The sequence below is a fragment of the Festucalex cinctus genome, chromosome 15 (genome assembly GCF_051991245.1).
Source record: "Festucalex cinctus isolate MCC-2025b chromosome 15, RoL_Fcin_1.0, whole genome shotgun sequence".
Lineage (NCBI taxonomy): Eukaryota > Metazoa > Chordata > Actinopteri > Syngnathiformes > Syngnathidae > Festucalex > Festucalex cinctus.
In genome coordinates this window covers 27,311,622-27,327,289 of record NC_135425.1, presented here as the reverse complement: position 1 = coordinate 27,327,289, position 15,668 = coordinate 27,311,622, and the positions used below count along the sequence as shown (strand labels likewise).

The window sequence follows — 15,668 nt, the reverse complement described above, 5'->3', positions numbered from 1 at the left end:
TACCTGCGGAGGGAGTGTTCAGGGAAGGGAGAGTCGAGTTGGAGTCGAGTGGGAGTCGAGTGGGAGTCGAGTGGGAGTCGAGTGGTCCGATTCCCGCACGTCACGCCAACACGTGAAGGAAGATGAGCGCACATTCGAACCTGTACAGAAAGGTGAGCGCACTTTTCGTTTCTTGGGCGCCAAAATGCGCTTCCGAAAACACGGCAAGAATGATGATGTTCACAAGTCTGACCTGCTCGGCTCCATTTTTCACTATCTGGATTTGTTTGTGCTTTTTCTTTTCATAACAAGCCGTCAGTGTTCCAATCGTGTTTTATTGAACTCAACTTTATTGATAAACAACTTTAAAACAAGCAGACAAAGTGTCGGACGTGGAACACAAATCGCCCAAACAAGAACAAAACAAACATTTGAAATCAGGATACAAGTAAATAAACATCAAATTCAGAAATTAATAAAAGACATCTATCAATAAAAAGTTGAGTTAAATAATAGACAAAAAGTTCATTTATGACATTTCAAAAGGTTGCTTGAATATTCATTTCATAGATGATTGTTGAAGAAAATATTTGAACACTTAATAAACATGTTTTGTTGAAATGTTTCCGTTGATAGCAATTTCAATTAAAAAATAAAATAAAATAAAAAATATTAAAAAGTGAAAATGTTGCTTGAGAATATTTCAATTGTAAAAAGTTTTAAAAAGGTGAACTTTATTTGTTAATAATTAAACAAATAAATCATATAAAAAGTAAAGACTGGTTTAGTATATTTTTAAATAATAATAAGAAGTAAATGGAGAGAATTTGTTGGTTGACAGCGATTTAAAAAGTTAAGCAGAAACGTGAAGGTTAATTCAAAAGAATGAAAACTTGAAAAGTTAGCTCAGGAAAATTTAAATAAAAATCAAAAGTAAAAAAAAAATTGGTTTAAAAAAATATATATCAAAGATTAACAGTGAATTTTCACCAAACGACGTCACAGCACGCCTCCAATCACAAGGCACGCCGGTCGAGCAGCTTCGTGCCGTCTGCACTGTCTCTTTAAGCGATGCGCATGCACGTCACCAAAGTCAATCCCGGCCCGGCCGGGTGCCGTCCCTGAAAAAAAAAGAAAAAAGAAGAAGCTCAGCAACCGGCCGGACTCGTCAACGCTTGTTTTTTTCCAAAGCGTGGGAAAAGTTGGTGCGAGAAGTCCCCATTGCGGAAGTACCTGCCAGGATACACCTGCGCTGAACGGCGGCGGCCGCCGCTTCCGGGTTGCGCGCGCACGCGCGTAGTTGGACTTTGGCGGTTGTCTTGGGAGGAAATAAAGAAAGATGTCCGTCAACGAGCTCTACACGAAGGTGAGTTAGTCGGTCGAGGCACAAGTTATCACTCAGCTAGTTGGTCAAGTCAAGTCGTCGCTTCGTCAGTGAGCGAGTTAGTGACGAAGGAGCGCGAGAGCACCTGTCGCTCACCTGCCGTCATGTGGGCGACGCAAACGGGGGAAGAAAGATGACGCCATACTTCCCGTTTCGGCTCGGCTCGGCTCGGTTCGGTTTTGTGTGTTCCAGAAACTTGTGTTGCCTCTACGGTTGAAACTGGCTACTGTCTGTTCCAACTAGCTTCGAATAAAAGAAGTGAAACAAGAGTCCACAAGTATTCCATCAAATAGTTACCGGTAAATATTAGACGAATAAACCAGCTGATGAGCAGACGTTGGTTGGTTAAAACTACTCGAGAAGAGCTTTTGAAAGTGAGAGCACCTTCTTGGCTAACGCGAGTGATTCATACCACTTTGTATCATAAATGTGCGTATTAATAGGTAATGCTATTGATAAGCGTCCAGGTAGGGATCATGTTCATGATTTGTCACAATAATCAGGAAATGGATAAATATCGGGAGCAGGTGACACAACTGTGTTTACATTTCCAAATGGTCGTTTCAGCAACATTCCTAGAAAATCACAATGTCCCATTGATCAAGAACAAAATAAAAAGTAGCTCCTAAAAGATGAAATGTTATAACATGGGCCCAAATCTATGATGGCGGACATTGTGATTTCCTCAATCTGTTGTTGAAGTGATGACTTGATGGAAACGCTGGCACAGATGATGATTAGTTGCATATTGATAGTTGGAAGTGGCCATTGTTGATGATTGAGAAAAAGAAAAAAAAAGAAACAGAAATCCTTGAAGTGGCCATTGTTGTTGATTATTGAACAAAAAAAACAAAAGAGCAAAATCCATGCGATGAGGCACGGCAAGCAAGCAACTTGTTTGCTTGTGCACACACACTAAAACAGCCGGCAACTCCATCTGCTTCGTCCGCCACCCGCCGTGCGGGATTAAAACAAAGTCTGGGCCAGGTCCTCGTGACAAAAAACAAAAAAAACAAAAGATGCCGAGCAAGCACTTACAACTACGGATGTAATCATAATATGCTGATATTAAAACGCCGTTGTCATGTCACAATATTAAAAGCAGCGCTTCTGTTCAAAAAAGTTTCCATGTGTTCAGTTGTAGCACCCTCTGGTGGTCAGTTTAGTGCAGTTTAATTTTCACAAGGCATGTTTTGGCCCTTCTTTGTTTCAAATCCAAATGAAGGGAACGCAATATACTTGGGAGGAAAGGAAATGCCTCAATATATACTATATTGATATATTTTGGATATTTTAATAATTTTAACTGCTGCAAATAATGTACAAAAGCACAATATTGTGTGGGTCTTTTCTTTAGTTTGAACTTTTTTTTTTTTTTTGTTGCAATATTGTGACTTTTTTTTTTTTTTTTTTTGTATCTCCAACCTCCCCACAATGTGGTGCTAATTATGGAATGGGATTGGAAATGGTTACAACACAGCGAGACGCGGAAGAGACGCCAGCGCTGTGGGCTGGTCGCCACGGCAACCTTGACGAATATCTGACAGACTTGCAAAATGAAGGCGGTGGCGGCCATCTTGCGTTGCCGTTTGCACCGAACTGGAATATGTTTCATTTCTCGACGACATTTTCTTTCTTGCGTCATGTTGTTCTCAGAACTTGTCATCACCAGTCAAATGAAAAGCAAAGCACATTATTATTATTTTTTTCTTTGTTTTGAACCGAGGCGGTCGATTCAGTGTCATCCCAAGCATGATGTCACTTCCTGCCTCTATTGTCACCTTGCCTCCATTGTGGATTTTGGATTAGATTAGTCGAAGTCCACTTCCCCATATCAGGCCACACCCTCTTTTTTTTTTTTCTTCTTCTTCTTCTGCGTTTTGTGACGCGGCGATGCCGATTTGCTGGCGTTCCTCCCGTGGCGGCGAGTTTGAAGCCACGCAAACCTGCGCAGCAGCTTCTTCTTCTTCTTCTCGTGGTCGTCGTCGTTGTTGTTGTTGTGAAAATGCTCCCCCACCCCCAAATAGGCCTCCGCCATTGTCGCGTGCTTTTGTTGGGAGATTAATTGATGAGAGGCCCAACAACCCCTGACCCCCGGATCACCCCCCCACTCAGCCTGTGGCTGCACGTCCCCACGATGATACAAAGACAAACGTAAAAATTCATTTTTCAAAAATAAATCCTGGTTTTTGGGACTGACACAACCAAAAAGTCGTGCCAAGTTTTGTGGCTTCTTCATTTGGATTCGTGGTAGAGCGATCTGTTTTTTCCATTTTTCTCCACAACGTGTTTTGCTTGCAGTTCACGCGGGTATGGATCCCAGACGAGGAGAACGTGTGGCGGGCGGCCGAGATCAGCCGAGACTTCCAGCAAGGCGAGTCGCGGCTGCACCTGCGTTTGGACGACGGCACGGTAAGAAGCACGTTCCGCGGCGCCCAAGAGCGCCGACGTGACGGCGAGCTTTTGCCGTGCGTCCGTCTCAGCCGCTGGAATACCCGGCGGGCCCGGCGGCCATGCCGTTCCTGCGCAACCCGGACATCCTGGTGGGCGAGAACGACCTGACGGCGCTCAGCTACCTGCACGAGCCCGCCGTGCTGCACAACCTGCGAGTGCGATTCCTCGAGTCCAACCACATCTACACCTACTGCGGTCAGTCGCTAACGCCTTCCTTCCTTCCTGCCTGCCTGCCTTCCTGCCTTCAAAGGTGACCTCGCCTCCGTGTCCCGAAACTTGCCGTGGGCCGACCGGCGCTTTTTGGACGGTTGAGCCCCAGTTTGAAAACGTGAAACTTGGTTGCCGGTGACGACAAGGTCCTGTCTTCTTTTTTTGAATGTCTGCGAGCCGCTAACAGCAATTCAAGCACACCAATATTGTCATTTCTATATTGACATTGATTTGTATAGATTAGGGGTGTGAATTGCCGAGCATCTGGCGAGTCGATCCGTATCACGATTCATAGGTCACCATTCGATTTGATACCGATGAATTCCGATATGAATCTGTAAGTCGATTATTCTGATTTTTTTTCAACTCAAATTTTAGAAAATACTAATCAGTAAACTTGCACACTGTAAGATTTGTATGATCGAGTCACACTAGCCACATTAGCCACATTAGCCACAAGTGCTTGGACTCAACCGGCAGGCGAACCAGCTGGTATGCGGCACGTGCTTATTTCCGCGAGTCATAAGTCCGCCGGTGAAAGGTCAGTCGGAATGTTCCGTCGGTACTGCCGGCGGCTGATATCGTCCGCCGATCTCGGTTGCGGCAGGTATCGTCCTTGTGGCCATCAACCCGTACGAGGAGCTGCAGATCTACGGCGAGGAAGTGATCAACGCCTACAGCGGTCGCAACATGGGCGACATGGACCCGCACATCTTCGCCGTGGCCGAGGAAGCCTACAAACAGATGGCCAGGTGACGCACCGGCATCGAAACGCAATTTGCTTCTCCCTCCCTACTGCTTGCTGAATCAGTGGAGGCTGGTGTCCGTGGCTCTCACTCGGCTTCATTCTATCCTTCCTTCCTTTAGTTTTTCCTCTGGTCTCTTGAGATCTCCCTAACCCGTTGGAATGTCGAGCTTTCTGGGCTTGGTGAAAGTTTCTGCTTTGGTGACCGTGTGGGTGGCAGGTGGTGTCGGGTTGATTCCCCTTTTTTCCCTTTGATCTTTCCTCTGGTCTCCCGACCTTCGGAACTTCACGACTCTGACTAAAGCGCTCGCGTCCTGCCGGCTTGTGTTGCTCAGGGACGAGAAGAACCAGTCCATCATCGTCAGCGGCGAATCGGGAGCCGGCAAGACGGTCTCCGCTAAGTACGCCATGAGATTCTTTGCCACCGTCGGAGGATCCGCCAACGACACCAACGTCGAGGAGAAAGTCCTCGCCTCCAGTCCCATCATGGAGGTCAGTCCAGGCTGCGCTGCGGCGGATTCTGCGCGGTTCGAGGGAAGCCTCACCAGTCCACGAGTCCGGTCATGCGTGCTGAGTCCAGTCAGATTAACACAAGTCCAGTTTGGTCTAGTCTAGTCTTGTCTAGTGCCTCATACTATCACCAAAAGTCCAGTCTGCTCTCCACGAGTCTTCAATTTTTGATTTGTCATTTTTCGACATGGTCCGGGGTTAGGCCATCGGGAACGCCAAGACCACCAGGAACGACAACAGCAGTCGCTTCGGCAAGTACATCGAGATCGGCTTCGACCGCAGCTACCACATCATCGGCGCCAACATGCGCACGTACCTGCTTGAGAAGTCCAGGGTGGTCTTCCAGGTGGGTCGCCACAATCAACTTCTTCTTTGTTTTTTCTTTTTTTCCATCGTCTTGTCATGAGGGACGTATCGATATCCATATTGCTAATGCAAGCTCACAAGTTGCGAGTTTGTCCACAGATTGACGCGATTCACATGCAACTTACGTTTCGTCTTCATCTGACCATTAGTGTGGATTTCAAACATGGAAGAGCCAAAACATGCCTGGTGAAAATTAAACGGCACTAAAAAACTAGCCACCAGAGGGTGCTGCAACTGCACAAATGCAAATCAACCCGACTTAAGAAAAAACAAAAAAGTGCTGTTTTTAATATCGTGACGATATCGGCGTTATCGTTCCATTCCCACTTGTCAGACAATGCGCAGACATTGGGAAGAAAAAAAAGGGAGGAGTGGAAATGTCGGAGTGGGCGGGGCGGGGCGCTGCGGGGGGTGGAGTCTGCACTCTGATGCTTTTTGTTGCCGCTGGTTGCAGGCTGAAGACGAGCGCAATTACCACATCTTCTACCAGCTGTGCGCGTCCGCCTCTTTGCCCGAGCTGCGAGACCTCAACCTCAGTGAGTCTTCCTTTGCCTTGACGGAGGGCGGGCCTTCCTCGATGACACCTGAGCCATCCCTGTTCTGTGCTTTTCCTTGGCCAGCCAGCGCCCAAGACTTTGCGTACACGTCCGCGGGCGAGAACATCTTCATCGAGGGCGTCGACGACGCCGACGACTTGGACAGGACCAGGCAGGCCTTCAGACTGCTGGGTGAGTTGAAGACCCCCTCACGACTTGAGCCGGAGAAAAATGCATTTGGCCAGATTCACCCAGCGCACGATTGTCGTATCGATTCAATATGCCGACCAATTGATTTTTGACGGCAATCTTCAACAAAACGGGTTGTGCGGGTGGCAGCGAGTTTTCATTGAGCAGCCTCAGAGACGACGGGCCAGTCTGGTGGTCCTGGCACGGATGGCCCGAGATCTCCTTCCAGACGGAAGCAGTCTTGTTGTGACCTTTTTTGTATGGCCAACATTCCCACAATATGGTGATAATATTGTCACCGTCATGCTGTTTAGATATGGTTGCGTCTCTCCTCTGAATATCGCGACATGGCCCCGGTCATGATTGCGCAATCGCCAAGATCGTTCCTCGATCCCGCCGAATTGGCGCCAGTGCGCGATGACCCAAACGTTGTGCGTGTTCATCTTGCAGGCATCAAAGACGCCAGCCAGAACGCCATCTTCAAGGTGCTGGCGGCCATCTTGCACCTGGGCAACGTGGAGATCAACGCCGAGAGGGACGGCGAGTCCTGCCACATCTCGGTGCGAGCTCGCGTCCGTTTCTCTCGTTCTTCCGACTTGTTGTTTTTTGGTCCCAATCCCAGATGGTGCGGAAATCATCCCAAAAAGCTGCCGACCAGACAATTAGAACAGGCGCAGTTGCGTTTTGGCATTCATTATTATTTACTTCTACTTTTCCGACAGTGTCGCTCCACAACGTTGCATTGCCGAGATGGAAAATATATTTACATTTATATGTTCCAAAAATACAACATCCTTTTAATGGAAAAAATGTCTCCCAATAGATTATGGACACACCTCGATATTTGTCGTTCATATCCAGCCACTAAAACGGCTCCATTCTTCTTGACTTCTTGAGCAATTACTTGGTGGGCCACTAGGGGCAGCGCCTCATAAAATGGACGCAAGTCTTCAGGCGATGAAGAAGACTCAGCAGATGACTGACTTACTGAAATGTGTATCATATCTCTAATTTGAACATTTTCCAACACGTTTTATAACACACAATATTGATGCGATGGATTTTTCACCCAAAAGTTGAGCTTTTGCGCCGTTTCAGAGCGCCGACGCGCACCTGTCGCACTTCTGCCGGCTGCTGGGCCTGGAGGCGGGCCAAATGGAGCACTGGCTGTGCCACCGGAAGCTGGCGACGGCCACGGAGACGTACGTGAAGAGCATGCCGGCCAAGCAGGCGGCCAACGCCCGCCACGCCCTCGCCAAGCACATCTACGCCCGCCTCTTCGACTGGATCGTGGCGCACATCAACGTGGCGCTGCGCGCCGCCACCAAGCAGCACTCCTTCATCGGCGTCCTCGACATCTACGGGTAACGTCCGTCCGTCCGCTCTCGGCCCGGCTGACGCCAACGTGACACAGGCCCGCCCGCCCGCCCGCAGGTTCGAGACCTTCGAGGTCAACAGCTTCGAGCAGTTTTGCATCAACTACGCCAACGAGAAGCTGCAGCAGCAGTTCAACTCGGTGAGACGCAGCGCCAACACCGCTCCAGACCGGCATTTTCTTTCTTATTAGGATTTGGAAATCTTTCCTTTCAGTTTGTTGTTGAGTTTTTTCCTTGACGAATGAAGACGAGACGGAAATGTCATTCACTTCATAAAAACTGGGCAAGAATCTCAGGACGTTAGACAAAAATAATCTGATTTTGTTCATCTTGTCTCTGCCAATCTGTCAAAAAACAAAAAGTCAATTGTAATTATAACGCAACATGAATCCAATGCAATAACATTCCAACAATCATGTTAATTTGACTACTAACTATTGCTGGCTAACTTACGAGCTGACTTCCTGCGAGCGACTTGTTGATATCTTGATATGTTATTATGTATCAAGTTGCTTTTCATCAAATTGGATGTGAAATTATCGTGGATTGAAAACAAAAGATGCCTTGTGAAAATGATACTGCACAAAAAAAGTAACCATCAGAGGGTGCTAGAACTGCTGATTTCTTTCAACAGATGTTCTGCTTTCAATACGGCGACAAGACGACGACATATCGCGTCACTTTTTAATATGGCGATATTGACGGTGTGGTGACGTGTGTAGCGTGTGCGCTTTGCAGCACGTCTTCAAGCTGGAGCAGGAGGAGTACATGAAGGAGGAGATCCCGTGGACCCTCATCGATTTCCACGACAACCAGCCGTGCATCGACCTGATCGAGGCCCGACTCGGCGTGCTCGACCTTCTGGACGAGGAGTGCAAAGTGGCTCGCCTTCCTTTTGCTCAAAAATCCCCGACGGGACTCGAGTGGTGTCGAACCTTCTTTTCTTCCCTCGCAGGTGCCCAAAGGAACGGACCAGAACTGGGCCCAGAAGTTGTACAAGCAGCACAGCGCCAACGTCCACTTTGAGAAGCCTCGAATGTCCAACACGGCCTTCATCATCCTCCATTTTGCTGACAAGGTGACGGACGGACGGACGGACGGACACTCAGCATGTTAACCTAGCATGCTAAATTAGCATTAGCTTAGCATTAGTATTATGTGGGAGTTGTTTGATGCTAAAAAAGTGATAATAAAATTCCAGAATAATCATAATCATAATCATAAAAGGTATTCAGCATTCCCACAATAAACTTGAGTTGAGTTGAAAAACAAACACCGAATAACCAGTTAATTTTTGCACGAAATGGTATGAACTTCTCTCTTTTTTCATTGAAATAACGTTGAAAATGAGTAAATGAAGTCATTTTACTTTCCTATTTTCCATGTATTGAATGTTTTGGGGAGAATGTTTCGGTTTTGCTGATTTGGCAAACGCGATATTGATCAGAATGCTGCGTCGACGAGCAGGAGGCGCGTCCGACTTAGTGTTGTCCCAAAAATTGCGCCGTGGCCTGCAGGTGGCGTACGAGTGCGCCGGCTTCCTGGAGAAGAACCGCGACACCGTCTACGACGAGCAGATCAACATCCTGAAGGCCAGTAAGGTGAGATCACACATGGAAACGTGTGAAACGACGTGTGACCACAATCGCGTATTTGCATTTTCAGCTCCAGCTGGTGGCCGACCTGTTCAGCGGCGAGGACGGCGCCGCCCCCAAATCGGCCCGGGTCAACGTGCGGCCCGCAAAGTCGACGCCCAAACCGCACAACAAGGAACACAGGAAGAGCGTTGGCCTGCAGGTGAGCCAGCGAACGCGCCGCCGCCGCCGTTTTGCGCGCGCTCATCACGCGTGGGCGTGTTCAGTTCCGCAGCTCTCTGCATCTTCTGATGGAGACGCTCAACGCCACCACGCCGCACTACGTGCGCTGCATCAAGCCCAACGATGACAAGGAGGCCTTCTCGTGAGTCCCCGCGCCAAACGGCAAACGTCCGGACGAGGGGAAGGAAGCTCCTCCCCTTCCGCCGCCCGCGTTGCTAACGTTGACGTGTGCGCGCAGGTTTGACTCCCGTCGAGCCGTGCAGCAGCTGCGAGCGTGCGGCGTCCTCGAGACCATCCGCATCAGCGCCGCCGGATATCCGTCCAGGTCCGGCCGTCCTTGTTTCCTTCCTACTTGCTACTTCCTCCCCGGCAGGATTTGGATTGTGTCGAGTCCCCGTGTTGGAAAAGGGCCAAAGTTGTCGATGAGAGTTTTATGTTTGCAAATGTTTTATTTTGGAGACGTCATCGTCTTTGCAAATTGACGCATATTTCGACAGAGTTATCAAAACAGTTGTTGCACCTGTCATAGTAGTTTGATTAGTTGTGATAATTCTATATAAATAATTATCAAAACGAAAAAAAAAAAAAAGCAAGATCTACTCGAAGCATTGAATTGATTGTCCAAACAGTTGTCGGATGATTTGATAGATGGTTCATTCATTTTTCATGTTTCGTTCTGCTTTTGTTTTGGCCTGTTAACAAAAAGCAATGAATAGGAGCATATTTCATTTAAAAAAAAAAATGTAATGGTGACTGTTGCCGGCATTGCGAAATCTGCAGTCACGCTGATGCGGGCGTGCGTGTGCGTGTTTTTGCGTGTACAGGTGGACGTACAACGATTTCTTCAGCAGGTATCGCGTGTTGATGCCCAAGGCGGACGTGTCGTTTCCGGACAAGAAGTTGGTGTGTCACAAGCTGTTGGAGAAGCTGATTAAGGTGAGACACCTGAAAAGTGCGCTCCCACCTGCAAATCTTCTTTTCCCCGTTTGGAAAGAATGCAAAGGGCATGGACGTAACCTTTGACCTCTGGGCAGTGGAGCAGAATCGGGCGCCTCCTCCTCGTCCCTGTTGCACAGATGTCAAGTTGAATTCATTGACTGGCAGCCATTTTGACTGAAGCAAACCCCTTCGCTCCTGCATGTTTTGGCCTTATCGATGGATGGATGGATGGAATGATTGCTTTTGTGTGTCCAGGAAGGCGACATGTTCCAGCTGGGCAAGAGCAAGATCTTCTTCCGCGCGGGCCAGGTGGCCTACCTGGAGAAGTTGCGCGCCGACAAGTTCCGCGCCGCCTGCATCCGCGTGCAGAAGACGGTTCGCGGCTGGCTGCAGAGGCTCCGCTACCGAAAGATCCGCAAAGCCGTCATCTTGTTGCAGAGATACGGGCGAGGGTACCTGGCGCGCAGGTCAGTCGGCGCCAACGCCACGCAACCTACTTACAGAAGCGTGCACTATCATTGGGTTGGCTTTTTTTTCTTTTTATTATTACCATTTAGATTTTTTCAATTTTTATTTTGGAATCGTGTTTTTTTTTTGTTTTTTTTCCCCCATTTTACTTGTACTTATTTTTGGTTTTTTATTTCCATTTATATTTTGTGTATTTGTATTTTTGAATCTTGTTTTTGCTTTTTTGCATTTTACTTTGACTTATTTTTAGTTTGATTGTCCACATAATTTTCCGTATATGAATAAAAACAACGTTTGCTTTCAGCCCTCATCCAATTTTGACAGCGCGAACAAATGGCGGCCTTTTGCCCATCATCTTGCCAATCAGGTGACCTCTGACCCCGCAGGTACGCGGAATACTTGCGTCTGACGCGCGCCGCCGTGGTGTGCCAGAAGAACTACCGCATGGTTCGCGAGCGTCGCGCCTTCCTCAAGGTGCGGCGGGCCGCCGTCACCATACAGGCCTTCGCACGGGGGATGTTCACACGCAGGATCTACCAGGAGGTAAGCGACGTATACGCGTGCTCGCGTGCCATTAGCACGATGCTAAAACATACGCTAGGACATGCTAGCGCTCGTTTTTAAAAAGGCGGAGAACAATAACGATGGAGTCACGTTGCTTTTGATCAATCACAAATCCCTCAAAGTCCTCGTCTTGCGATTCCGAAACCAACTGGGCAAGTTGGCCATCAAGCGCATCAGGCTGAGATTCGTCTCATTGTCAGTCTCGCTAAATATTGGCCATTTAGTTGACTAAAATTGTGTTGAAATGAAAATACGATCAGATGGCATTGAAATGTCTTGCCAAAAGGAAGAGTTTGTTTTGCTTTTGGAATCAGATGTCAACAAATGTGGGCGAGGTCACCTGAGGTCACCGCGCGTTTTGCTGGCCTTGACGACATTGGGCGCGATTGTCACGCGCTTCTTCCCTCCCTCCCCCGCGTCCAGTTCCTGCTGCACCACAAGGCGCTGATCATCCAGCGCTGCGTGCGCGGCTGGCTGCAGAGGCGCAAGTTCGCGCGCATGCGGCGGGCCGCCGTGGCGCTGCAGTGCGCCTACAGGCGCTCGCGGGCGCTGCGCCGCTACAAGGCGCTCAAGGCGGAGGCGCGCTCGGCGCAAGGCCACAAGAAGCTCAACAGCGGCATGGAGAACAAGATCGTGCAGCTGCAGCGCAAGATGGACGAGCAGGTAGAAACGCCGCCGGCACCTCACCTGTCTCCAGTTTCAAAAGATCCTCATTTCCTCAAGGAAGAGGAAACAAACGAGACGAAATATTGCAAACAATTTCAATAGATATAACGTTATATATATTACAAATCAAATATAAAATAATGCATGAGTTCTTTGTTTTGTTTTTTTGCAAACTCCCCACAATATTGTGATTTTTTTCATTTCTGTATTTTACAAAAGCACATTTTATTTTTTTTTTATAACCTTTTTTGTATTGGCAACCTCCCCACAATATCATGATAATTATCATCTAAATATTTTTATAATATATTTCATTGGTGTAATGTATAAAAACACACACAATTGTTTTGTGTTTTTTTTAGCATGAGTTCATTGAATTTTTAACAATGATGTGACCTTTTTTTATTGCCAACCTCCCCACAATATCGTAATAATCTTATCGTAATGGTGATGTTATCGTTTCTGCTGCCGTTTGGATGGGGTGCCGTGTGCGTGTGATGTTGTTTTTCTTTGTTGTCTTCAGGGCAAGGATCACCGCGAGCAGAAGGATCAGCTGCTGCGCGCCAACACCACGCTGGGCACGGAGCTGAGCCGCGTGCAGCAGCAGCTGCAGCAGCTGCAGCAGCAGGCGCGCGGCCAGCAGGGCGGCGACGCCGCCGCTCAGCTGACGGCGCTGCGGGCCCAAGCGGGCTCGCTGGGCGAGCAGCTGGACGGCGCCCGAGCCCGCGAGAGCCAGACGGAGGAGCGCCACGGCCGCGAGAAGCGGGACCTCCAGCAGGTGAGAGCGGGCCCAAAAGCGCCGGCGAGCGAGTCGGCCATCTTTGTTCTCGTCATCAGAGGGTGTCGGAGCTGGAGGAGGAGAATGCGCTGCTCAAGAGCCAAAAGGAAGAACTCAACCACAAGATCAAACAACTGGCCGCTCGCGCGCAAGGTGGGACAAACGCAACTCGCACCTCAACTTGGTGGATCGACCAGCAAAAAAAAAAAGGCTTGCGCGTGCGACCCAAAATTGCTCAAGCTTCAGCGTCAAGCAAAAACATTTACAGCCAGAAATTCGTGACAAATCAGTTGAATGGATAACTCAAGAAACAACAATAATAAATAACAAACAAATATATAAGAAAATATAAAAAGAAAAAAAATATATAAATAAAAATAAATACATGAATTCATAAATATTAAATCAATAAATAGATCAAATGTCATGAAATCTAAAATATATATAAAAATATACTACAAAATAAATATGTACATCATAATAATACATACATAAAAATAATATAGAAAAATAAAGAAAATAGAATGAAATAAATATACAATATATATATAAAAATACTCAAATATATAAATGATAATAATAAAAATGTGTAAAAATAAATACATTTGGGAGCTATCCCAAAGGGATCAATAAAGTCAAGTCTAAGTCTATAAATAAATATAAAATATATCAAAAGAAAATAAATATATCATAATAATATATACATACAAATAATATATAAAAATAATGAATCAAATATAATCAAATAATTTGATTTCTGATTTCGCCCATCAATGACATCGTTGATCGGCTCCATGAAATAAGACATCACAAATGACACTGAATGTATCATGTGGCTTGTTTGCTTTTTGCTTATTCCGTCTTCTGATCAAATGGCTGATCGCCGTTTTGTTTGGTTTTTGTTTTCTTCGGATGACTGATATTTGCGATATTCCGATATTCATTTGCAGTCAAATGAGAAATATTGGCACCAAATTGTTTTTGTGTTTGTTGCGCAGAGGACGTGGGCAGCGCGTTGCTGCGTGCCGAGATGGACGCCGAGCGACGGCGCTACCAGAATCTCCTGAAAGAATATTCCAGACTGGAGCAGAGATACGACAACTTGAAGGAGGAAGTTTCTCTGGCCAAGGTGGGATTTTTGTTTTTGTTGTTGTTGTTGTATTTCTTTCTTACGCTGCCGCCCGTTGACGACCTTTCGTGGCAGTTCCAGCCGGGCCACCAACGAAGCTCGTCCACTCAGAGCAGTCTGGAGTCGGACTCCAACTACGCGTCCATCTCCACCTCCGAGGCGGGAGACGCCGACGACGCCCTGCAGCTGGCGGAGGTGCAATAAGAACGCAAACATACCGACACGTTTGAACAACTTTGTGATTAATCACCACTTAACCATGCAAATCAAAAATTCTAATCACCTGGCACACTGTATAAAGGAAAATCAATATCAAAATAATAATAATAGGAATTTTTTATATATATATGTAATAATAATATAATAAATGAAATAAACACAAAAATAAATTGCATATATATGAAACAATAATAAATAAACTTTCAAAAATTGTAATCAACTGACAGCCCGAATATATCAACCGTATAAATGTGCGCATGTGTGTTTAATATGCAGCATGACGTGTGCATTCAATGAGATGAAAGTTGCATTGAAAAGTGTGATACTTATGAAATGAAATCATGAAATAACATAATACATTGTTCATTATTTCATTCATTCATTACATAAACAACATAAATTGTTATAAGTCTGATTCCATGTCATTGGAGCACATTTTGTTGCTAATCCTAATTATGAATGATTCCGCGCGCGCGCGTGCGTGCGTGCGTGCGTGCGCTCAGGAGATGGGCACGGACAAGGCGGCCATGGACGTGGGCGTGTTCGTCAAGCTGCAGAAGCGCGTGCGCGAGCTGGAGCACGAGAGGAAGCGGCTGCAGGCCAGCCTGGACAAAATGGAGGACGACGCCAGAAACAAGGTGAGCCACGTTAGCGTCCGCCAGGTCACGTTCTGCTTGGAAACAAACAATGGAAAAAAAAAATCCAACATGTCCTCGTCCAACAAAGGAATCAAAACAAAACAAAACATTCACAGCACGACAAGCGACAAATCCTCAAATGTGTCAAATTTTTGGAGGATTTTCTCCGATCTGAGCTTTTCCACGCCCACGCACCAATCCTGATTATTAGATTATTAAGATGTTATTCTCGGTTTATTTTGAAGGGAATTGCCGATCACCGATCCCTCAAAATTAACCCTTTAATGGCTGGACTAAGAAATTGTCAATGGAAAGAAAAACAAAAAACTTACATTTCCTGTTTAACCCATTCAGACGTTTTTTAATACTTTGTCCTGCACTCCCAAAAACATTTTTTTTTTTTTTATGTTTTCTTTATCCTTTTATCCTTAAGGCTTTTATACAGCTTCTGACATGAAGAGGTGGCTTCAAGAAATGGTAGTTATTACAAAAAATGGCCAGCAGGAGGCAGCAGAGTGTAAGAGACCGAATGTTGCAACGAGCTCTTTTTAACGATGTTTACTTTTATTCTAATGCGAATTGCTGCAAAACTGAAACAGATCGAAATATATGTCTTTTTTTTTCCTGATGAAAGAAAACTCGAATCTTTCTTTTGGTGGCTTCCATGTTTTGAAAGCAATAGAACACAATCTTGTGCGAAC

At 46.5% G+C, this 15,668-nt stretch overlaps 1 protein-coding gene and 1 long non-coding RNA gene across 6 annotated transcripts in view; one reads left to right on the top strand and one right to left on the bottom strand.

Annotated features, from left to right (window-relative positions):
* Nucleotides 1–19: 19 nt before the first annotated feature.
* Nucleotides 20–15,668, top strand: part of myo5b (myosin VB) — a 21,268-nt gene continuing 5,619 nt past the window's right edge. The window contains exons 1-27 of one of the 5 annotated variants that reach the window (XM_077498501.1): nt 1,027–1,345; nt 3,665–3,775; nt 3,847–4,012; nt 4,635–4,779; nt 4,895–4,992; nt 5,108–5,264; nt 5,485–5,628; nt 6,103–6,184; nt 6,269–6,376; nt 6,824–6,933; nt 7,472–7,737; nt 7,808–7,889; nt 8,488–8,628; nt 8,705–8,827; nt 9,267–9,350; nt 9,415–9,546; nt 9,611–9,708; nt 9,805–9,891; nt 10,391–10,502; nt 10,761–10,972; nt 11,360–11,516; nt 11,961–12,200; nt 12,727–12,981; nt 13,041–13,134; nt 13,980–14,110; nt 14,186–14,305; nt 14,833–14,967. In XM_077498501.1, coding sequence (XP_077354627.1) covers nt 3,676–3,775; nt 3,847–4,012; nt 4,635–4,779; nt 4,895–4,992; nt 5,108–5,264; nt 5,485–5,628; nt 6,103–6,184; nt 6,269–6,376; nt 6,824–6,933; nt 7,472–7,737; nt 7,808–7,889; nt 8,488–8,628; nt 8,705–8,827; nt 9,267–9,350; nt 9,415–9,546; nt 9,611–9,708; nt 9,805–9,891; nt 10,391–10,502; nt 10,761–10,972; nt 11,360–11,516; nt 11,961–12,200; nt 12,727–12,981; nt 13,041–13,134; nt 13,980–14,110; nt 14,186–14,305; nt 14,833–14,967 — 3,579 coding nt within the window. In that variant the 5' untranslated portion in view covers nt 1,027–1,345; nt 3,665–3,675. Of the gene's footprint in view, nt 153–1,026; nt 1,346–3,664; nt 3,776–3,846; nt 4,013–4,634; nt 4,780–4,894; nt 4,993–5,107; nt 5,265–5,484; nt 5,629–6,102; nt 6,185–6,268; nt 6,377–6,823; nt 6,934–7,471; nt 7,738–7,807; nt 7,890–8,487; nt 8,629–8,704; nt 8,828–9,266; nt 9,351–9,414; nt 9,547–9,610; nt 9,709–9,804; nt 9,892–10,390; nt 10,503–10,760; nt 10,973–11,359; nt 11,517–11,960; nt 12,201–12,726; nt 12,982–13,040; nt 13,135–13,979; nt 14,111–14,185; nt 14,306–14,832; nt 14,968–15,668 lie in introns of those variants that run through there. The other 4 variants (XM_077498503.1, XM_077498502.1, XM_077498505.1 and 1 more) reach the window with 4 other exon arrangements.
* Nucleotides 365–1,586, bottom strand: LOC144002870 (uncharacterized). The gene is made up of 3 exons (XR_013278832.1): nt 1,460–1,586; nt 1,213–1,297; nt 365–1,100 (listed from the first exon to the last, which is right to left on the bottom strand). It is a non-coding gene; the product is annotated as an uncharacterized LOC144002870 (long non-coding RNA).